This window comes from Echeneis naucrates, chromosome 15, assembly GCF_900963305.1.
Source record: "Echeneis naucrates chromosome 15, fEcheNa1.1, whole genome shotgun sequence".
Classification (NCBI taxonomy): Eukaryota; Metazoa; Chordata; class Actinopteri; order Carangiformes; family Echeneidae; genus Echeneis; species Echeneis naucrates.
Window position 1 is genome coordinate 21,283,734 of NC_042525.1, and position 24,244 is coordinate 21,307,977.

Here is a 24,244-nt window from a genome sequence, read left to right on the forward strand (position 1 = left end):
CTTTCTACATTAAAGGCCACTAATGATTTTGGCTTTGAAAGTAAATTAGAACAAAACAAAATAGGCCACAAAACAACTTATTGCAGTTTTACATAAAATAAGGAGCCCTGTTGTGCAGCAATAAATCATCAAACTTGTGACAACGGCTATCATATGAGGGAAGTCATTCAGTCTTTTTTACTTATCCTTTTGTGTTATCCTTATGCTATCATTCCATTTTTATGGCTCACCATGCACAAAATTGGCTTATATATATATATATATATATATATATATTTTTTTTTTTTTTTTATTCAAACTTCAAAAATTCAAACAGCTGGAAGACTGATTGTCTTCCAGCTGCGTTGTAAGTGTGTTACAAAGAGAGGAGGAGAAAAGGTGAAACTGTGAGTGAGTTGTAACTGGTGTTGAGTTTGCAGTATTGCAGTGATGTAATGGGATAGGTGAACTGTGCCTGACCTTGTGTTTCTATGAGAGGGATGACTCCCCCTCCACTGAGGGGGGAGTGTGCATGTCTCTGTGTGTGTCTCTGCGTATGTGCATCATCGGGAGGGGGGGCTATGGCTTTCTCCTTGAAAGAGGTACTTATGATTAATGAGGTTGTCCCCTCTGAACAATATGTGCTGGAGACATACATGTGCATGCATGCAAGTGTTTGTGTACTGTTTGTACAACTTGAACAAAATGATGATAATGAAATAATGAAATAATGAACAAAAGCTTCCAAATCTACTCAGACATGGTAAAATGGTTGCCGGTGTCAAATAAAACCACGGTAAAATTACTGTAGGTTAGTATTATTGTTTCTAAATTCAATTAGTGTTAAAACCGTGGTTGACAGCAGGTTAATTACTGTGATCCCTGGAAACAGTCACAATAAATTCTATGTGGATTTATTTTGTGTGAAACAGTTGCAAATAGTTGTTGTACTGTATTATTAGGGGAATTATAATGTGTACATGCTCAGTCAGTCAGTCAGTGAGAGAGAGAGAGAGAGAGAGAGATGCAGCAAGCTCCTGGCCCCATGACCTAATCTATAGTGACACGAACACTTGACCATACATTTAAAAAGGAAAGGCTGCTTATGCATCCACATCAAAAAATCAGAATTCAAATCATTGAAAGCCTGGCTTCCTGAGGCTAATGAAGGGTGACTTACTATTAAATGCCTTCACAAACATTCTACAATCAATGCTGCTCATTTGTTGAAATATTTTGTATTGATACTGAATATTGCTTCTTTCCCCCCCCCAATGGTTGTGTTTACTTTGATTTAAGCATTTAAGGGTGTGATTATTTTAACCTGTACTAAAGGGCACTAGTCAGGCACAACCAGTGTAGTTGATATCAGTGTATACTCTTACACTGATTTGGAGTGGTGGCCCATCACCTCAACACAACCTCTCCCGCAAGAAGAAAGGAACAAAATATATTATTAATGGCACTGAAAAGCCCCTCTGTTGCTTATGTTGGAAAATTTGTTGTTTTACATTAGTTATTTAGGGAAGATTTATTTTTAGGATACCTAAAGACAAACATTATGTAAAAATAGAGTAGGGATATTATAATCTAATATATAATCTATAATCTAGCTATAATCTATATAATCTAATAATAATTATAATCTGCAGCTTTCTTTGTTACAAGTTTTGCTTCTTTGTTGTATGGTCAAACTTTTGACTGGTATTGTATATACACACAAATACACATACAAGTGTGTTTTTTACTTATAAAATGTATACACATACATAAAAACACTGATATATCTGCTATTGTAATTAATGTCTGTTTCAATATTTGAAGGTGTGGGTAAGCTCCCTTTATTTGGTTGGTTCTTACCGTCTCCATCTCACTGCTCTTCCTCTTGCGTGCTGGGCGGGTGATTTTGACAGTGACAGCACTCTCCTCTCCCTGACGGCGCAGAGCCATGCGATTTGGCTGCAGAGGACTGAAGGATATCTCCAGCTCCGGCCGAGGGAAGCGGCTCGTCCTGCCATTTTCTGTGGAGATCTCAGAAGAGTCCAGCACAGATGGACATCCAGCTGAGCCCTGTTAGGACCAGACAAGAGCTGGAGGTTAAAGGTCACTTCATGGTCACAGGAGTGAGAATTCTGTCTAGCTCTATTGAACCAGACTCATTTGTCTCTTGCTAGAAAGTGTTGATGTCAGATACCACAACAACTAAAGTTTCCACATCTACATCATTGCAATGGCAAAACTAAAAAACTGCAGACTAATTCCTTATAACCTCTGATCTCCTTTTGCATGTTTGTCTTGTAAAGGGCTAAGAAAAAACAAACCAACCAACCCAGAGTTCCACAGAATATTGTTTAGAAAAGAACTCAGCTCAACTATGACTTCACTCATAATGTAGGTGACATGATTCTTTTCCATTTTTCATCAGATGAACTTACTTGACTGCTGGCTGACGCTCTGGTATTTCTCCCCCTTTGTTCAGACTTCCTGCAGAGGATTTCACACTGGGCTTTCCCAACTGAAGTAGCAGGGCTCTTGTTGCTTACCGTCTGTATAATTGGCAATAACATCAATGATGAACACAAATATAATACCTCTGTAAGATGATATACTTTTCATGTTTCATCCTGCATTTAGAAAGCAGCATACTGTATATATAGATAAAAATACCCTTTACAGATATGCAGAGTGAACTGCTAGACACTGTGCAGGCTTTTAAACAGATTTGCAACATCTCATCTCAGGGCTGAAGCCGTTGTTTGAGACACTCTGATCTGTGATTTGGTGTTTGTAAAACCTATTTCAAGGCAACAGCTCATCCTTCTATGACCAAGCTCAGGGCGGCCACATTGTGTCTGGTTTAACAGCATCACGCTGTGCAGCTAACAAATGTGTTTACAAATTCATTGCTAGGAGTCTTCACTGCTTGTAAAGGGAGGCAAAAATCTGCGTGTTCAGATGGATGTTGTATTTACATCACTGCTGATCGGAGCCAGAGCCGATTAATACCAGTATCTAATGTTGAGTCTTTTGATGCTGGTGTGACAAGATGTTAATGGAGAAAAAAAAAAACAAAAAGAAAAAACCTGATGTTAACTGGTCTTGGCCGTTTTTTTGTCAAGCGCAAAAGGTGGTTAAGAAAACTCTTCTACATTTTAAAAAGCCTACTATTGCTGGAGCTGAAGGTCTCTCTGATACAGATACTGTAAAATCCACAGCAGTGGACTCGAGAAGCTTGAAAACAGAAATATCAGCATTGAAAATATATTCTATGACCTACAATGATTACATAATTTATGTTGTCAGTTATTCAAGAAGCACAGGAAAAGACCTGTATGTACTCAATGGCCCCCAGATTCTGGTTTCCAAATACTGGGATAAGTGAGTTTTTTCATTGCACAAGGCCATTAGAGTTATTGCACATGACCTGACTGCACATCATATCAGAATCTAAAAAGATGGTCACAAGTTTATTTAGTCCACAGCTTCAACTGCTTTTTTTTTTTTTTTTTTTTAAGAGACAAAGCCTCAACATGAACCCAGTATGATCTTCAAACCCTGCTTCCCTATTTTAAAAATATTCACGTTCACATTCTCTGCAATTAAATAAGCCTCTCAAGTGATTTCCGGGAGGGAGGGGAGCGTGTGAAACCTTAAGCAAAATGATGTTACTTCTGTCTTGCCAATCACATGCAATGTTATCCTCAGTCACAAGCCAGATCCAAATCTGTCTCATCTTTCACAATCAAAGTTGAGGTATGAATCTTAACATAAAACAAGCATAGATAACAAAGACCTTTCTAAATATGTGGATATTCAGACTCTGTACTTGAAAAGAAGTTAGAAGGATTCTGATATATCTGGATGTGAAAACATTTTAACTTGCATTGCTTTGAGCCTCCCCCCAACAAACACAACAACAACAATAAAAAAAAAAACAAAAACTTTTCCTTCAAGTCTGACCTGAGGGACTGGGTCAGTCTGTCTGGTTGTCGAAATCATCAGCTCCTCTTTCAGTCGCTGGATTTCTGCCTCCCTCTCCCGCAGAGCAGCCTGTAGCTCTGTCACACAACCATCACCACCCTGTAAGAGGAAGTTCACATGGGCTTCAGAAAAAGGCACAATTAATTCCAGCTAATGCATATCATATGGATATACAGGCACAAAAAAAGATTACATGTTTTGAACTGGCACAAGAGTGAGAACAAGAAGAGACTGAGATGAGCAATGGGCCTCGATGGGCAAGGGGAAAGGGGGGAGAAAAAAAAAAACAACGATGGAATTTCTGCACCATGACTGCACAGGCTTTTCAACCTCATCTCACTCTGTTAAGTTGAAACGCATTCGATCTGACAGACAACAGTATCCTCCTGATGCAAAGTATGGGGCTGGCAGAGTGATGTGTTGCTAAAATGACTGGAAAGGAAGAGTATGAACAAAAGGATTCTAGTCACCACCAGATTTTGAAGAGTTGTCCAAGCATCTGAACACTAGCATTAACATCAGACAGAAATGTGAGTCTGGTCAGAGGTCACGAGGTCAAGTTTTTCACTCATTACCTCCCTCCCATATCCCTCACAATGAAAGAAATATTATTTTAGAATCCACAAAAGCTGGGAGTGGGAAAATTTTTGAGAAATTACAGTGCAAACTAATGATATGTCAAATATGTGGATTGGAGATGCAAATTATTGTTAATAGCAGTTATTTATTTACATGAATAAACCAGTAGAAGTCTTAATACACTTAATGCACCAGAAAAATGATAACCGACTATGAGACGCTTCCTACTGCAAAGAGCATGTATCTTATGCAATGCTTTTCTGAATTACAATCACTTGTGTCTTCAGCCACCCTCCTTAACAATCTTCTTCCACCTCATCTTCAGTCTGTGTCCCCCCTGCATATGCCATTTGTTTTATTACACTGACCTCTTGTGGTAGTTGTGTGTCATTCTGCAGCTCTCGAATGACTTTTTCCTTCTCTGCTTGGCTAGAGAGAAGTTTCTGTAGCTGGACTTCCAAAGCTGCTACCAGAGTGTCTCTCTCCTTCCTCCACTTCTCCATAGCCTGCTCCTTCTCGGTCAACTGGGCTGACAGAGACTCCTGACAAGGAGGGAGTGCGCATGAGAAATGAATGGAGCAGAGTCGGCTTATAGCTTTGTTTCAAATGTTTCAGTGAGAAAAAGATAGTTAAATATTAAACATCTACAGTACACCAGTGAGGCTAGTGATAAAAACATAAACATGAATATGCGTGACAATCTTTTTGGATACCTCAGACTCAGCTCTACACGGCTCTAGCTCAGTGATTCCCAACTGCTGTGCTGTGGTACATAGGCACGCCGCAAGAAACCACCAGGTGCACTGCGGAAGACAAGGCTCCAAGGCTTAGAGTACCAATCAGGTTGAATTGGACAATCCTCCACGGCACACCCACGCACCGCAGTTGGGAATCACTGCTCTAGCTGGACTTGTTTTTAACTATAGGTACTTTGCTATTAATTATAACAAGGTGTTCAGCATGTTTGCGCATCATTCTTTGTACCAGCTGGCTCTGTTGCCGGGTGTAGCGCTCCCTGTCTTCTGCAAATTTTCTCATTTCCTGGTTCCTCTTGTCTTCTGCCTCCTTAGCTTGGCCAATAAGGAACAGCTTCTCCTCCACCCATTTTTTGCGTTCAGCCTGGTATTTGTCAGTGCAAAACTATACACAAAACAGTGCAGACAGGACAAGGAGGGCAATACAAAAACTTTGTTGATGCCTGAGAGATGTTGGTAAAATATTTCTGGCACATATTTTCAAAAAGAACAAACTTCTGATTATTAATAATCTTGTCAGAGTACCATATCTGGTTCTGGTTTTGTTCCTAGCCTCTAATGCATTGTTGTTACCTTCAAACTTTCCTGGGCCTGGGCAACATTTTGTTTGGCCTGTTTGAGGTCATCTGACTGGCTCTCAGCTAGATGGCGGATGTTATTTCCATGGCCCTGATGTAACGAAATCCCTTTCAATTTCTCCACTTCTGAAATATTCAAAACACAGAACTGACACTGAAAGGCTTCAACAGAAATTAATATTTTAAATTGAAGTAGAAATGCTTTTGTATCAAACTGTCATAAAACCTACAAACACCAACATTTCCCTACAAGGAACATAATTCTGCATTTGCACTTAGTTTTTAGATTTGTTGAGGAGACAGTCTTTGTACGTCACATAAATGACAAAAATATTACTACTAAACAGCAGGAAGAATCCACAATTTACAAAATAAGGGATCCTATAACAAATCCAATACACTACAAAGTAAAAGATAGATCTCCCAATTGAAATAAACGACAAACAATTGAAGGAATGGATTAAGTTGGTATCGCAACATTTGGCAAGGGAAGAAGCCAAGGATAAGACTCCAAACTCTTCAACTGCCCAAAATTAGAGGACGACTGGCACTCCCTTGCCTAAAAGATTATTATATTTCAGCCCAGTTGAGGACCTTATTCTGTTGTGTGTTTTGGATTACAAGGCAACATGGAAAGAAATTGAGGAAAATGTAAAGGGGTGGTGCCAATCCAAGCAAAGTTAATCAAAGTCTAATCAAATGCTTGATGGAGACAGATGGATTCATTTAGCTCTCAAAACATGGTTAAATGTTATCACTAAGAATGAGATGTTTGAGGAGGTAAAGATCCTGAAATGATGCTGTTATGATTTTGACTTTGCCCCAAATCAAATGGATACCAATTATAAGAAATGGGTTAGTCAGGGTTTCTCTTCATATTGTACATTTTTTGATCAGGCAAGACTGAAGAGCTTCCAGACATTGAAAAGACTACATGGTTTAAATAATTGTTTTTTTTTTTTTTTTAGATTTCTTCAGGTGCGGCATCACATAAACAGTATTTTGTTAGAAAAGCCAAAAAGAGTTTGAATAGGGCTATATATATATATATATATATATAGAGCTGCTGTGTGACTATAAATTTAATCCAGTCTCAATGTCTATTCAGTTTTTCTCACATTTTTAATGAATTTTCTTGTTTAACTGCAGTCTGCAGGGTTAAGAAGATTAGACGAAGCTATCCATGGGCCAAACCCAAACCTCAAAAAAAATTAAGTCTTGTCTTTGAGTTTTAATTTGCAGCATCATACCAGTGGAGAGCTCCTGGATGAGGTCAAGTTTCTCCTCAAGAACCTTCTCCATCTCCTCCTGTGTCTGCTCTTGCTCCGTCAGAGCAAAACGCATGTTTTCAATGATGCGCTCTTTTGCTTCCAGGTCTATGAATGAGCATAGATACACCCACAATGAGTAGACACAAGTTTGCATACACTCAGGGCTTTCAGTTTGGGGAGAGGATGGGTTTTCTTAGCAAGATTTTCCCCTACTTACATTAGCTTAGACCAAATATTTCATTTGTAGAAAATTTATATTGAAAAATTAATGATGACACATATCTGCTTTGCTGTTTTTCTACAACACACTAAATACTTTTCAACAAAGACAAATTTTTTTACCTTTACAGGATTTCTGGTAGAGCTGCAATGTCTGGTCAGACTTGGCTTCAGATGATTGCTCCTAAAGAGAGGGAAAGAAGGGGAGAGTAAAAGAATGAGGAGAAATGAAAAGAAGGTGCTGCTGTTTCAGATGTCACTAGACTAAATCCCTCAGAGATTGAGAGCTCTATATCACACCCAGGACAACGCACAATATAAGTGTCATTGCTAGTTACAGACTGACAAGTTGTCATTTTCACATCCAGTGCCGCCCTCGTTTAAGTAACAAATACACTTGTGGTGATGTGAAAGTCCATGGGTGTGTTGGTCTACAAAGCAGATATGGGGATATGAATTGAAGTTGGATTGTTATCTTGAGACATTGGAATGCCATTGACCAGCAAATACCTGGACTTAAGTTGGTTGTACAGTACATCATATTAAGGACACATTATCAAGGGAGTGATATACTCCAACTAGGCGTCTGCTACACGGGTGGGCACACAGAGCACACACTTTTAAACAGTCATAGTAAGCCAACAGTGAACTTCAGATGCTTGAATAAGTCAAGTGCAAGTGATTTGAGCTCAATTGAGGAATTGAGCCTCAATTTGTGATATTGTACAGTGCACAGTAAATATTGTGTGTTGCACAATGGTGCCTTAAATCATGGAGATTGATGACATTTTAGACTCTGAGGAGATGCTTCATTCTTATCACCTGAAAAAATTGCCACAGTGTTCCTCATTCATTTGTCCACTGGGATAAAAATAAATAAATAAAAATAATAATTAACATCATATAACGCATGTCCAACCCTGTGATTTGTTACATTTTTTGAGAGCTGTGTGGATCAGTCCTCTCAGTCCTTCCTTAACCCTCAGGACACAGCTACTATGTGAATATACCAGCCTCACAGGATCTGTTTTTTTTTTGTTAATGTTGCAGTCCAAAATGTTTGATTTTGCAGAATTATTTCTTCAAAATTGGGCTTCAGCAATGGCGATAAGATCCCACCCATTAATTAAAAGAAAGCTCATAGGGAGTGCCACTCACATAATGTATATATGCGGACAATGTAATTTATTTGACAGAACCTGTACCATCAATATCCGCACTATTAGAAACATTAACTGAGTACAGTGCTCTCTCTGGATATAAGATAAATCTGAAGCGTGTTGTCATGCACTCAACACAGCTGGAACTAAAATATCAAGACCTAATATACCCTTTCAGTGGTGCTCTGATACATTAACATATCTAGGCCTTCAGATCCCCGATGGATGCTCAAAAGCCTTCTCTTTGAACTATTTACCCTTAATAAAAAGAAAATTGATGCGGAGCTTAACAGGTGGATGAACTTTCCTTTGCCTCTGGTGGGTCGGATCAGTTGTATCAAAATGAATGTCCTGCCGAAATTTCTTTTCAAATGCTACCCACTACAATACTTGGGATGTACGATATATCTGGATTAATATCCGTATTGGCAGATGTTAGTTATTTTTTTAACATATCGGGGGGGGAGGGGGATTTGGCTATGCAGAATTTGTTCGGGCATGTGACGTATAAGTGACGCAGCACAAGATTGTGGGATGTTTAACTGAAGCGGAGAAGCAATGCCATCGGTGTGGAATGTTAGGGTAATAGATTTACTTAAATAACTGATCGCTATAAAGTACCTCTTTTAGTAATGCTTCACTGCCCTCTTGAGGTTGACCTTTAGCACTGGTCATCTGCTCAGAGCAAAGTTCAACAAAGCTCTTAAGGGAGGGAGGATGATGTTGTCAGACATACATAGTTAGGCACTTGTGGCTATCTGAGTGAGCCCCCCATCCCCAGAATTAAGAGTCCACTGCAGTATTGGAAAGGCAGCATGTCTCACTTTCCTTCCTGACTCTGCTGCATCACATATTGCTGATGAAAAGAGAAACAGAATCCAGTACGAGAAAGCAGAAATGCTTCTCTTTGTCAAACCAAAAAAAAAAAAAAAGCCTGCTTCGCTGATGAAGTGGGCTTACACTATAACCTACAGTGCCAGGTGGAAACACTATTTAAGTATTTGGGATATTTACTTTGAACACATTGTGGCTACCTAGTCTACCATGTCTTGATTTATGTCACTGTTCTATTGTTTTTGATTTACCAGTTTTATAGATGGGAGTTGAAATTGACTTACACTGATTTGCCTGCTGGAAACATTCTTGTAGTGTTGGGACATTTACTTAAATATTTACCTTAAAATTACAATGCAAGTTGGAAAATGTGCACTGGCAGTCAGGACATGTTTTGATATTTTTGATCTAGCCTTTTTCATAGATTTAAGTTTAAATGGAGGGGACTCAATCTTGAAACATGGGTTAGGGTTAGAGTTAGGGTTATTTGATAAATGTCTTGTTGCCATGAATACTGCTAAGTTTGAGTTAACTTTCTCAGGATGTTAATGAGTTATGATGCTTATTGTGATTTCATGATCCAAACTTTCTCAGGAGAGTTTTTTGAGCTGAGGGAGTTAAACTGTACTTTAATTTAGTTACACATTTGCTACAAGTTGCTAAAAAAAAAGTAACATTGTTGGTTATTTGTGTTTTATGGTGGATCAGTAACCTTATTTGGAAGTAAAAGAAGTTTTGAAAAGAAAGGAAGACATTCAAAAATTCAGTTTGCATGATGCACAAAATTTGATCATCTCAAAAAAAAAAAAAAAAAAAAAAAAAAAAAAGATTTGATATCAGTAAATATTCCAAACTCCAAACTTTAACATGGAATTGATCAACTGGTCTCTCAGCAGTAATGACACCATGATTTCGACAAGGAAACCAGGATCAGGGAGCCTGCTTGCCCTGGGGAAGCTGGCATGTAAACGTGCTTGGTGCCACTCTCCGTAGAGGATATTGAGGACCTCTACTTATTTGGATTCATGGTTGGAGGACTCCTTCTTCCCGGATTAGGAGGTGCCCTCGCATATCGCGAAAATGGCAAGACGTTGGCTGCCACCAAATCTGGATCTCCACATCAGCCCGTCATGATTAACAAGGTTGGCAAAGTGGTGCAACAACAGACTGTGTTCAATATGGATATGAAACGCAAAATTTATTCCATCTGCTAAGTCAGCCACTTTGTGAAGAAGTTGATACTAAAGACTGGAAAACAGGAAATATTACATTAATTCAGAATGGACAGTAAGAGGAGACGTACTGGAATGTGTGCTCCTCAGCTGAACCCAAACACGTCAATCTTTATCTGTTCTGAAGGACATCTGACCCATTGTTTATCCTACAGGAGAATTCCATCTGCGTTGGAGATGCAAATCTGCTCCCTTTCACTTGCCTCCCCCTACATTTTGCAGGTGTGCCTGCAAGGTCACTCGGATTCTACACACACACACACACACACAGACCAAGACTGATACCAACTACCTGCACATTTGGAACGCACATACCCATCCGCCAATGTCCCCCACTTCCCCCTCCCTCCCTCCCTCATGTTCCTGCCAAACCCCCTCCCCCCATCCTCTTCCCTTTTTGCCAAAAGCACTCAAGGAGTTTATATCTCACATGTATACTGGCAAAGAGGGGCTTAAGGTTAAATGGGAGGCTGACTTGTTGCATTTTGAAGATGTTGATTGGATGGAGCTATGTGAAAAGGTCCAACGCTCTTCCAGTAACAGTAAATATATGCTAACCCAAACATAATCTGATACATAGAGTCTATTACACCCCCGAAAGACCACACAATATAAACCAGACAATCTCTCAATACTGTCCTAGGTGTAAATATGAAGCTGGCTCTCTTATTCATATGTTCTGGTCTTTACAACTGTCCAACCTCTGGGAAACAATACTTAGAACCATATCCAAGATAGCTAAAATAAATATTCCATACCTCCAACTCTATTAGGGGTCACATCGATGCTGCCCATAAGGAGCAACAAAATCTGATTCCTAAGAATAGCTTTGACAATAGCCAATAAATGCATAGCTCTTAAACGGAAGAGTGAACGCCGACCTCCACCCTCTCTTTGGCTTAATGAATTGAACTCTTGTACTCCTAACGAGAAAATAATGTACAATGTAAAACAAAGGCCAGATAAATTCGAGGGAATATGGGGTAATTTGACTGGGCATCTGAACACAGCAAACATAGATGATTGAAGAGTCACATTAAAGTAGACGTAGTTGCTGACTAGAGAAATTTAACTTTTTATTTATTCATTTTTTTCTCTTTATTTGTTTTATTTTCTTATTTTTTTACATAATTAATTTCTGCCTTTTCTATTATGATCTTACTGTTCTTGTATGTATTTAAGTATATCTCTGTAGACATATACCAGTAATGGGAAATGGGTGGAGGGAGCGGGAGGGGGGCTTGGTTTAAAAAATATGTTCACAATGTGTTACTTGATATGAATATGAAATATCCAATAAACACAATGTTCAATGTGTGGCTTCAATTTGGTGACTTTCTATATGATTTTTGTTTTCTTGCCATAAAATTGTGGCAACTTGCAAGGTGCAAGAATGCCTGGCTTTTAAGAAGAATAGGAGAAGGCATGTGGTTTGTTCTTCCATCATTAATAGTGGACAAAGTAAACCACCTGGTGCATGGTTCATGCAACTGATTTTTTCCCCCCAAACTTTGTATTAAAAAGTGATGTGGACACTGAGTGCCTTTGAATGCAACCCTCTTTAGACTGTGCTTTGAATCACCTTTAGTGTCATATAGGTAAAATGAAATATGAATCAGCTTACCAGCTTGAGCTGCTGAATGGTTCTATCTCTGCTGGTGAGGTCAGATTGAAGCTGTTTCTTGGCTTTCTCCACATCAGAAAGCTTCTGCCTCAAAACCTTTTCCTCTTCCCTCATGGCTGAAATCTTCATTAAAAAAAATAAAAAATACAGTTAAAATGACTGGGCTTTAAACAATCTAAATGTATCCACTCTAAAATTTCATCTCATAAAAAGTTCTATCTTGTTTTAACTAGAAAGCCAAACTGTAAAAGAAAAGGAAAAAAAAAAAAGAAAAAAAGATCAACTAAGCTTTGCACAAGAACAAATCAACTGTAAGCTGGCAGCAATGAGTTGGATGGTGTTTAGATAAATGCTGTATGTACCTCCTTCTGGACCTGCTGGATCTGCTTCTTGTAGTCAGCCAGTTTCTCTCTGAGGTCTGAGTTTTCATCCTCTTTCCTCTGGATATCAAGGTGAAGGCTCTTGACCTTCTCTGAGTCCTGTTTGGCATTTTCCTTTAATCTGGAATCATAAAACAAAAGACAGATTAGAGTGGCGTGTACCCTTAAAAAAAAAAAAAAAAAAAAAAGAACCCATTGTGATGCTCAATGACACTAATGTTCTTAAAGCATTTTTAGTGGAGGGAGTGATTCAATGATCAACAGACTGATGGATGAAACGTTGCCTGGACCACAAGATAGCTCTGGAGGGATGAAAGGTGAAGCAAATTCCCATTGACAAAATAATGAAGTTTTGTACAAAAAGATGAGATGAGGCAATGTAGAGATAAAGATTTCTATTGCTAATCTCTGCTGCTCATGGGAAGATAATCTCAGAGAGGGAGAGAAAACTAACTCCTGCACAATGCTTTTTTATAGTGTAACGCTATATTTTAAATCCTAAGCTTATTAGAATATTGCCTACTAACGGTAACATTATCATCAGTATCTGCAAAATATGTATTGATTCCACAAATTCAAATGAATGATGTACTGTTTTCAGTACTCTAGCAGGTTCCATTTTTCAATAAAGGTAGATGTCCAAATTCAGGGACTACATGTGAATCTTGCATCACAATTGATATGACGAAACAGTTTCAAATGTGCCTTCATCTTTCCTGGAAAACCATAACCCACACCATCCAAAGATTCAGGTCTATGTTTTATATTACTAATGAGAAAGGGTCAAAGTTTTCAGGACAGAGAGAAATATTAACAGCCTGATTTCAAAAGCATAAAACCAGCTGTCAGGGATTGTGAACTGAAGCAGACAGTCCTCACCCACATATATCAACACCTCAAGTAGTCTGCAATTCAAATCTGATATCGTTTACAAATGTCCTGATTCCCAAATGCAAAAAAGTATGTTCTCATGACTTTGTTGCATTTGATTATGGGGTTGAAATCAAATATCTATCACATATTTTCCGACTGCCTGATAGTCAACATGGAAAAATAGAATAAAAACTGACAAATAGTCAAATCTTAATATTGAAAAACTAAATCTGATAGGTAGAGCCCTGAAAAAAAAAATACTAATAAGGTTGTGCTGAAAATGATATTTTTCTCATATTCAGAAAGAAACTTAAATGTATATAATATTTTGAGTAAAGTCTGGGTTGCAATGTCAGTCAACCAGCCAATACGATAACAGTCCTGCAGTAAAGCTTAGTGTGTGGATGTGGAGATTTGTTCAGCTGAGACAGACCTGACAGAGAGCGCATGAATGAATTGTATTATGATTTATCTCAACTTTTAAATGCATTTTGGCAATTTACCTGCTGATCTCCTCAGCTTTCTTTTCCATCTCCTCGTCTTTCTGAGCAATGGCTTCATGTGCTACAGCCAGCAGCTCCCTGCGCCTCTCCACCTCCTTGCGCCGTGTGTCCTGCACAGCTTGGCTCTCCTCCTCCTCCCACTTTTCCTGGGCTTCCTTCAGGTTCTTTTGCAGAGATGTTACCTGTGCTTCTGTCTCCTCTAGCTTTTTCTGCAGCTCTGCCTCTCTCTCTGCAGAAGCTTTCTGGGCCACTGCTAGCTTCTCCTCTAACTGTCTGTCCATCTCTAAAGAGGCTGTGCCATCTTCAGGTTTGCAGGGAGACTTCTTTGTGTCCTCAATGATAGCAGGCTTTTCCTTCAGGTATTTGACCTCTGTCTGGAGACCAGAGTTCAACATCTTGAGTTCTTCTTCAGCAACGTAGGTAGATGAACAGCTTGAAGCTTTAATCCTAAACTCTTCCAGTTCGGCTTTGAGGTGCTCTCCGCTTTCCACCTGTTCATTAAACTTTTGCTTCAGATCATCTATGAGTTTGTCAGATGTTTTCTGTAACTGTTTTAGGCTTTGAGCCTCCAGCACAAGGGTTTGGATCTGGGAAGTTTTCTCCTCAGTCACCTTTAAGTGTTCATCCAGTTGTAGCTGAACAGTCTGCAGCTGAACTAGAGCTTGTTCTGCTCTCTCCGTCTCTGTCCTCACCTGAAGTAATTTCCACAAAGATTGATTTCTTTGAGTTTCAATGCATTTAGCACAAACATACAAAGAATAGTTACATTGCAAATGTTCATACGTACACATACACATACACATACATATATATATATATATATAAAAAGGGAACGGAGACATGACATGTGGGCCGTGCCAAATGGGAGGAAATTTTCAATTCCATGCCTCTCTTACTCATGCTTTTCATTATTGACAAAGATAATTCACTCTAAACAAAACACCCACATACAAACAAAGTAATAATTAATGGATAAAATTTTAATGAGCATTAGGAGACCGGGAGAAAAATGTAACCTGGGACTAAAGCGCAAAAACAATGATTGATGTCGGGATGATAATTGCAGTGGGACAACAAGGTAACAGGTAGCTGTGAGCAGCATGGATAAATTTGTGATGCGGACCACAAAAGAGCCAGCACTAACTAACTAACTAACACACACGACCGACTTTCTGCAACCCCGTTTTGAGAGGATGTGCAGTGTAAAACAGGCACATTGCAGCCACTAATACAGGGAAAGCGCTCTTGTTTTTTGCACAGACTGCAAATTAAACACTATTTCATTATTTGACTACTGCACTTTTTGTTTTTGATTCAAGATATCAGTTATGATGGCACAATTGCACTCTTATTTTCTTTTTTAACTTGGTGTTGCTGTTTTATAAAATAAAATGTAATTTGTCAAGATTTTTGTTGGGGCGACAGGGTCAAGTGGGGCTTGAAAATCCCCACTTGTTCAAAGTGGGGAATGACCAAAAAAGTTTGAGAACCACTGTTTTAAGGCAAATTGTCAATGAAGTTAGCCTCCTCTGTTGGGTGGATTTACATTCTAATTTTTTGGATATGGTCAAATAAATAGAGTAGTATTTACCTGGAATTCTGCAGCTTCCAGTTTGGCAGTCAGCTCTTGAACTTCCTGCTGTGTCTTTTCTTTCTCTGTCTCTAGCTGGCTGACCTCCTTCCTCTCAGTCTCCAAAACACACCGAGCTTCCTCCAGAGCAGCAAGTGCCTCCTCTCTGCCCTGCTTAACATCTGCAAGCGCTGTTATTGCTTTCTCCTTGTCTTTTCTCTCTGCTTCAAGGGATGCCAGTGTCTCCTCTTGGCTTTCCCTTAGCTCCTTAAGTGTGGCGTGGATGGCCTCCCTTGCTTGGCTCTCCTCTTTTAGAGATGCCAGAGCCTCCTCTTTGCCAATGGTCTGGAACTCCAGAGCACTGAGGGCATCTTCTCTGGCTTTCTTCTCCTTTTCAAGGGCTGTCAATGCCTCCTGGATGGTAGAAAGGTCATTACCATTTTAGAGATTGTCTTGTGCAATGGAAACAGGTTTTAAAAGAGCTGACTATAAGTGATGCTTTAACTTGTAACTTCCAAGGGAAATAGACAATTATGTAAATAAGCCCCTTACATTATTGAAATAATACTGTGGATTTAGTGAATCAGTAATTTCTTGTTTTTAGGGTCTAATTTCTTTGCACAAATAAAAAACAGGAACTAGAAGTACCACTTACAGTTGTCTGCTGTACCACTCAGAAGCATTTCAGTTCACCCAGAGTATAAAATATGAACCATTTCAGAGAAGTTTTTTCATAAATGGTGTTTAACATCAAGTTGCGGCAAAGATCCCACTGCCCTTGGTTTAATAATTTCAACGCTGAATAGCAGTGGACATTTGTGTCTTGGGATGCACTAATACCACTTTTTTCCAAAACAAGCAGTGTACAAGTATTTGCATTTGAGTAATCACCGATAGCGAGTACTTACGCCATTACACATCAAATTATTTTGATTTTTTTTTTTTTTTTGATTTTTCCCACAGATGTCTGATGGGAGACTGTACTGTAGTGAAACTTGTGGCAAACACAAATTAAAAAAAATTGTCATGCACTGACATTCAACATTAGTGCTTTTATAAACATGGGACTCCCACACATACTGTAACATCTCAGTAAAACGTTGCCATATACTGAGTTTTGACATTTAACAAAGCTGCTTTAAACATAGTGTTTGAGCGATTTGTTATTCTTTTGTAATCTTATTTAAACATTTGTTTATTTTCATTTGTTTAGTTCAAATTTAGACTTAAAGTCAGTTAATTAATACATTATTTGATTATTTGTGAATGCTTTTATTTTAAAGTATTGGGGCAGACCAGGTGAGTTAATAAATAGAGGAAGGAAGGGACAGATTAGCTAAGCACTCAGAAAGGTTATGGTTTTTTACCAGGGTGAAAGAGAGGCAGCAGAAGCCATTGCTCTTTGCCAAAGGAAATAAAACCGCACCAAAAAATATTTTTTGCCTGGGCAACTGATTTTTTCCTCAATCCCCGGGTGATGTAAATCCCTCAGTGTCTCAGTGGGCGTTTGATTTGAATTTAGTTGGGAGTGGTTTTTTTTTTCTTCTTAATTAGTTTGAGACAAATAGCCACTACATATGGCACTGTCACACATATCATCAAAAAAACCACCTTCTGTGTCTGGTTTTAACAGCTTACTCAACATATTTATTCAAAAACCAACTGCTGACATGACACCACTATGACCTTGACCACCAAAATCTAATGAACTAATCCTTGAGCCTTGTTGAACACGTGCAACATTTGAGGACGATCCAGCAAGAGATTACAAGAGATACATCTGAGAAAAAATACTACTTCCATACGGAATGTGAGGAGGACTTTCTTTTTTTTTTTTTCCCACAATGTCATATTCAAAGTGCGTTTGCCTCACCTGCCAGTCTACGGCTGCTTTTCCAAAGAAGGGAAATGTGGAGTCAGTGTAATGACAAAAAATTTAGAGTTTTATTGCACAATATGGGCTCCTGTAGTTATGCAAAGTACACTAGCGTGTATTGTACATGTAACAGATACTCAATATCGTTATAAATAAATATATTTCTTTTATTTTTATAGTTAGTAGATCATTTTGACTTGGTCATTTTATAAGTTGCTTGCATGCTTAAAAAGTGTATTCACCCCTGTTCTTGGGTCAAAATATTCATTCATTAATTCATTCATAATGTGTTTAAATGTTGTACTGATATTATAGATAGTTACTGGTTTGTCTGTGTAAGACTATGTTAAAAAGACCCCATATATGGTTGTCCTATATAGTCATATCAAAATCCCTTGAAATTACCCTTTCACTAAAGAGCCACTGAAAATGACCCTCAACATGAGCTAATGAATCAAAATCTTTAATCTGGAGCAGCATTAACTAACCACGCTCAGCTCACCCTTGAGTGAAAGCTGGTTTTACCACCCGGGGTTCTTACCTGCAGCTGGTCTTTCTCTTCTTGAGTCAACTCCTTAGGCACAGGGGGGTGACACTGTGAGCCCCTCCCTGCCACTCTCCGCAGGTCTTCAACTTCTTTCTCCAGACTGGCAATCTGTGACGACTGCTCTTGAAGTTGAAAGAGAAGAATACGTTTCCCATCATCCTCTTCTCCACTGGTTCCACCTTCACCAACACAAAAAACTTAAGATGGAAGCAAGAAGAGGGCAGGTTGCCCAATAATAGTCAAAATTATAACAATAAAAATAATAATCAGCGATTTTACAGTAAATGTGTTGTTGCTATCAGGGACATACAAAAGGGCCCTTGCCTGCTTTGTTTAGTTGAAGTATATTATATGGCTTTCATGCTTTAAAAACCAACAGTACCTTTAGCTTTTCTCTGCAGAATCAATGGCGCATATATATAGTAACAAGTAACAAAGCTAAGTTTGCATTTCCTCCTCCATCTGCATCTAACTTGTGTCTCTATAACAGATGAGCACTTTAATGGTTTAATATGTGCTTTTACCATTGTGTTTGTGTGCCGTCTGCTCTTCAGCCTTCTGCTGGTGTTCTTTCAGTTCCAAAATCTTCCTGTCCAGCTCTTCTATAGCATCGCTTCTGTCCCCCAGAGCCCCTGCTTGGCCTGCGCACAGACACATATGAGCAGCCTCAGTGGCCACCTTTATGCCTGCCAATTCAGAGTAAGAGTCCAGAGTTTTGTCCTGCAGGAAGCCAACATCAGAGAAATTAATCAAGGAGATGAATGAACCCAATACAAATAAGAAAATCCAGTTGTGGCTCTGCATTTCATAATCCAGCATGTAGCTACATACAAATATAAGTCTCCTTCAGTTAATATGGGACATCAGAGCAATCAAGACTTATTCCTTTTGCTCTCGAAGCAAATGAAGTCATTGTAACGGACACATCAACAATTCAATTTAAATAATCAACACAACCGGCAACATAACCAGCTTGTAAGTGGGGGGGGGGGGGGGGGGGGGGGGGACTATGAAAACAATACACTGAGTGTGAGGCAAGTAAGAGAGGGATTATGTTACCTCCACTTGTGCATTTTGACAGGCTCCAGCTGTGGCCATTTTGTGAATAAGCTTCTTAAAGATCTCAAGCCTTTGTTCAGCTCGCTCTTCCAAGATTTCCCTCTCCCTCCCGAGGCGGTCGCTGCACAGAAACATGCACAACATTTGTCTGAATATCTTGTGCAAAAAACTTTGACTTTACCCACAGATTTTTTTGTATTGTGTAATTTTGCAGCAAATGTGCTGGTGACTAGTTTTTAAAATGGTAGTTGAAATGTTATTAGGCATTTACAGAACATTCACACCAACAGCCCAAAGAAACTGGGAATATCCTGGTTATTCTGTGTGTTATATGTGTTACAGGCAGTGCTCAGCAGTAGCACTGGAAGACTAGACTAGAAGAAAGAAAAAGAAATGTCTCACTTATAGTCATTCTGCATCTCAGAGAAAAGCTCTGAGAACTCTCTGCTGATCTCCTCTCTCACTCGTGCCTCCATGAGAAGATTCTCTACTCGCTCTTTCTTCAGCTGCATCTGCAGCTGCTTCAACAGCGCCACCTGCTTCTGAGGAATGGGAAACAAAACAAGGCAGAGCTTTAAAATAGAGCAAGACCTTTTAATTGAGTGTAGAATATAATCAATCATATCTTTTATATGAACATGAATGTGAGAGATGTGGCACTACCCTGAAAGTCTTGCTCACCTTACATCCCCCTTCCTCACCAAAGATTGGAGTTAAAAAAAAATATATACAATCAAAGGAGCAACAAATATAAAGACAACTGGATATTCCCAATAGCCCTGAATAACAAGTAATTCTTTTTTCTTAATGCATTGATTAATTCTCATATTTCACAAGATATTTTGTTTTGTAGTTTAATTTAAATATGGACTTATACCTGGCAATGACTGGCACTTAAAGGCACTTGATGAAATGAAAACGAGGTATGACAGACCTGGTGCATTTCTTTACTGATGAAAGCTTTGCCATTTTCATCTACATCTTCCTCATTGCCAGTCTGATCCAAAGTTATATCCATCAGGCTGGTATCTTCCTCATACTCATTGTCCACATCCTCCTGGACAACAGAACACAGTGAATTAACTCTGCCAAGTAAAATAGAATTCAAACTGCTGCTGTAAAATCCAGTAACTGGACTGTTGTTACGTGATCGACCTGAAAACCAACCTGTACATCCTCCAGGCTACTTTCCCAGCCAATCAGGGAACTCCTCCTGCTGCGAAGAGGCTTCCTCTCACCATTGTTGGTAATGGATGGCTCGCAGGCAGACCTCTGGGGTATACTGGGAGGGGGCCTTGTGGAGAGAACCACAACCTGGAAATAGGCAATACTAATCAGATTAATTAACTGATAGGGTTGCATGTGTATGGGCACAATCTATTGGGAAAAAATTAAACCTTTTCTTGCTTAATTGAATCACAGCAAGAGAAAATGGAAACGTGTGCACCTTCTGTGCCACAGCAGAGAACTTGAGGACGTTGAGAGTCTCATCATACATGGAAGCGCACTGGTTGATGTTGACTATCATACAGGCTTTACCGCGACCACAGAAGAAGCTTTGCAGGTAGTGGGTCAGCTTGCTCTCCCTGAAGGGAACATGGTGCAACAGCCTGGAGGAGATACAGTCAGTTTGCTTTGATATATGTGAATATTAAGATGCAACACTTGGCACATGACTTATAATTTCTTTGGAAACTTTCACTCGGTTTTGAGTACTACTCTGACCTCTGCAACATCTGAGGAAAAACATTTACCTTTTCCCTGCGATGTCAAATTTTCTGTGGTTTTCGGTGTTTAGCAGCTTGTGTAAAAGGTTTTCAATTTTATGAAGAGGCATAATTCAATTTTAACAGTAAAATATAATAGAAGTTGTGTGTTAATTGTCTGTAATTTGCACTGACTGATCATAAATCCTTTTATCCAAGGTGACCTGAAAATCGAAAGGTCATGATCTCACTTGGCCTGCTGATTATGTCGTAGAGCAGTGATGCATTTTCCCAAAGTGAGCAGTGACGTGTTGATGTTTCCAGCCTCTTTCAAACGGTCTCCTTGGTTCTGGGTCTTTGCGCATCGTTCAGAGCCAGCCAAGTCACACAGACACATCCTGATGACACAGACATACATTGATATAAAAAACTGCACACAAAAAGAAATGCTATTCAATATATTTAAATGCTCTTACGATCGTATTTTGCACATACACAATGTTTGTAAATAACATTGTTTTTAAATGTGTCAGGTAAAACTAAAATTTCACTCACTCACTGACTGCGTGGACCCTTGGGGTCCCAACATCTTCAATCCTCAAAATGCGGATGGAGAAAATACTGTGACTGAAGAGAGTGGGGAGTGGTGGTGTTAATGGAAACGTGGAAACAGACACGTCAGAGACAAGGGAATTTGGATGTTCTCTAACGAAAATATGATTTATCCCATTTAAATAGTCATATGATGTTTTTATATAATACAGACATATAATGAGTCAATAATGTGAGTATTTCCACTTTGAACTGCGGTGAGCCAATGAAAGTCTCGTGAAAAAAGTCTGTGATTAATTTGCCACTCACCAATTTAGAGACAGAGTTAAATAAACCTGAAACATTACCACTTCAGTGAGGCAGAGTTAGGATTAGCACAAGCACTAATTGCCTGTCAGCAGGCAACCCAGACTCAAATGACTCCTCATCTGAATCTGCATCTGACATGTAGCTGAGTCTCTGATGTTTCCTCCAACCATCTTGGTACTCAGTAAAAAGTTTAAGATTTTGTTGCCCCTTTTACAAGGGAAAACCCAAAAAGTTTGGGCCTATTATAACAGCCAAGAGACAGAATAGAGACTGTCAGGCACACATTCAGGAGCACTGTGCCTCATGCCAAATTAATAAAAGGATTTGCTAACATATAGAAATTCTAAAAAAAAAAAAAAAAAAAAAGTGCCACATTATCTCTCTCGTTTTTTTGGTCCACAGGGTTCTGCCGTGGAAAAAATTTAATTAAGAATTATAATGCTTTGAAAATCTGATTTGTAGCATTTGTCCCTGACTTAAATATCTAATAAATTTATAAATAATGTGAAACTGAAATATCCCATTGACCAAAGCAACTTACAGAAATTCTGCAGCACTGGATATAATAGTGATCGGTTTGTGAATAGGTGGCCTTAATTGGTTTTACAACACATGAGCACTAAGATAACATTGAGTTAAGAATATGAAAACATTCCCATGCATAAAGAATACCGTCTCACTGCAAAATCTTTGACAACTTCAATCCACCAGCAGTTCCAGGTAATTGTAGGGATGCTGGAATTAAGGCTTGAGTGACTTCTGCACTTAGGGTTACAGTTACAGCTACTGAATATCAGGAAACACTGATTCCCATCACCCTCACCTCCTGCTGGAGAGCTGGTTGAGTCTCGTGGAGGAGAAACTCTGGTTCCTCTTACCCAGCTTCATCACTTTATATGCCTCCTCTGCAGTGTTGACCTGAACCCAGTGCAGGTCTGAATAGAAATGGACATAAACAGGAAATTCACAGAAACTGATTACAAAGAATCTTTACATTTATATTTGTTTTGCACAGTAGGAATATAAACAATTCTCAAACGTTTCTGATCATTTTACATTGCCCTGCCAAGTTCAGTAACTGGTTGGGGCAGTTGTTAGAAATCACATGATTCATCCGAAAAATAATGTGATTATATATATTAATGATGTGGTTCTTTAAACCTTTGACAAAGGAGTTGCCCTTAACGTCCTGTGACAGTCGTAGAACTGTTCTTCTCGGGGCTCCACTGGGCATCACCTCCAGGAGGTCATGAATGTTCTCATTGTAGATTTCACAGAAAGAAACCCAAACAGAGAACTTGGTGTTGGCCTCTACCTCCAGGCTGATTTTGTCCTTCTCTGCAACAGTCTCCCCCAGGATAGAGGGAGCTGCAAAAGAAAAACATCAATCTCTAAAGTACAGTCATAGTACTTTGATACAACTTTCACAAATTAAAATTACTCAAAACAGAATTGCATTTTAAATGTTTTAAAACGTTTAAAACTTTATCAACAGCCAACTAATGAACGGATAAGGAACTAAAAGACTAATTTAAAATCTCACCTTCAAGGAGAGTCTTGGTGGAGTTCAAAATACTGGCATTGCTCCTCTCATTCTTCAAGACAAAAATAAGAGTTATTTGTTAATCAGTTTTTAGAGTCAATGTTTCAAAGAGTAATTATCAAAATCATTTAACAAGATGTAAAAAAAAAAAAAAAAACAAAGAAAAAATAAAAGAAAGACATTAAAGTTACCATGGGTACTCTGTATGCTTGCCTGCTTTTTCCATTAAAATAAAACCCATTTCCAGAAGGCACTATTTTGTTATACAGATAACATTTGAGATTGTGAAGTGGGTGATGAGTTGTAAAACATTGGGAACCACTGATCTAACATATTTTCTATATATCCTTACTATAAATAATTCACTAATGTTGCTCCTGTGCCGAAACTGCAGCATTACTATGAATATTGATGATACGGTATATCCTAAAATAGTCTCTAAATTTTATGCAGCTGGTTTTTACTTTTAAATAGATTCACCTCCAAGCCCAGAAACATGTTCCCTTTTAACTATCAAATGAAGCCATGAAAGTCATCGGACACACTCACTGCACTGTTACCTCAAATAGCCACAAGTATTTCATACACCACACTTGCCAACACAGAAGGGCTCTTGGGTACATTTTTCAATCGCACAAACATTTATTTTTAACAGACACGCTTCTGTGCTAATGAACCCTGCAGGCTTCAAAGACTGTATAACAGTAGTCACAGTGTAGCAACAATCAACAACATATGCAACATACTTCTATTAAGTCGATTTTAAACATTTTTTCTTGTTCATTTGAACATGTTCAGCAGCTTCAATCATTACAGCCAAGTTACCTCTTTAAGTTGCTTGAAGAGGTTTCTTTTGAAAAGAACTTCCTCGGCCTGCTGCTCCCTGGTGAGTCTTGTGAACTCTCTGCAACGGTGAGGTTTGATACTCATCCCAGGGAAAACCAGTTCATCAATGTTGCTAAAGATGACATCAAGACACCTGGGCAGGATTCCTGCATCTGCATCTGGACCTGGACCTAAAGTGACAGGAGCATATTGTTGAACTGTGTCAGACTTTAACAGTTTAAACAGAGACATTTATCGGTTACAGTAGCGTGGGTTCTTCATAGTGTGA

The 24,244-nt window shown here is 38.9% G+C and overlaps 1 protein-coding gene across 2 annotated transcripts in view; it reads right to left on the minus strand.

The window, feature by feature from the left end:
• kif20ba (kinesin family member 20Ba) overlaps positions 1 to 24,244 on the minus strand; it is a 43,776-nt gene that overhangs the window by 17,579 nt on the left and 1,953 nt on the right. For both annotated transcript variants that reach the window (XM_029521217.1, XM_029521216.1), the window contains exons 6-30: positions 23,956 to 24,146; positions 23,131 to 23,182; positions 22,749 to 22,955; positions 22,411 to 22,522; positions 21,282 to 21,353; positions 20,978 to 21,124; positions 20,468 to 20,630; positions 20,188 to 20,334; positions 19,955 to 20,077; positions 19,423 to 19,562; positions 19,021 to 19,141; positions 18,486 to 18,681; positions 17,956 to 18,140; positions 15,560 to 15,952; positions 13,969 to 14,660; positions 12,575 to 12,713; positions 12,213 to 12,335; positions 7,486 to 7,546; positions 7,123 to 7,248; positions 5,868 to 5,998; positions 5,524 to 5,679; positions 4,908 to 5,081; positions 3,940 to 4,059; positions 2,415 to 2,525; positions 1,840 to 2,049 (exon numbers count right to left, since the gene is read on the minus strand). In XM_029521217.1, coding sequence (XP_029377077.1) covers positions 1,840 to 2,049; positions 2,415 to 2,525; positions 3,940 to 4,059; positions 4,908 to 5,081; positions 5,524 to 5,679; positions 5,868 to 5,998; positions 7,123 to 7,248; positions 7,486 to 7,546; positions 12,213 to 12,335; positions 12,575 to 12,713; positions 13,969 to 14,660; positions 15,560 to 15,952; positions 17,956 to 18,140; positions 18,486 to 18,681; positions 19,021 to 19,141; positions 19,423 to 19,562; positions 19,955 to 20,077; positions 20,188 to 20,334; positions 20,468 to 20,630; positions 20,978 to 21,124; positions 21,282 to 21,353; positions 22,411 to 22,522; positions 22,749 to 22,955; positions 23,131 to 23,182; positions 23,956 to 24,146 — 4,292 coding nt within the window. The remainder of the gene's footprint in view (positions 1 to 1,839; positions 2,050 to 2,414; positions 2,526 to 3,939; positions 4,060 to 4,907; positions 5,082 to 5,523; positions 5,680 to 5,867; positions 5,999 to 7,122; positions 7,249 to 7,485; positions 7,547 to 12,212; positions 12,336 to 12,574; positions 12,714 to 13,968; positions 14,661 to 15,559; positions 15,953 to 17,955; positions 18,141 to 18,485; positions 18,682 to 19,020; positions 19,142 to 19,422; positions 19,563 to 19,954; positions 20,078 to 20,187; positions 20,335 to 20,467; positions 20,631 to 20,977; positions 21,125 to 21,281; positions 21,354 to 22,410; positions 22,523 to 22,748; positions 22,956 to 23,130; positions 23,183 to 23,955; positions 24,147 to 24,244) is intronic.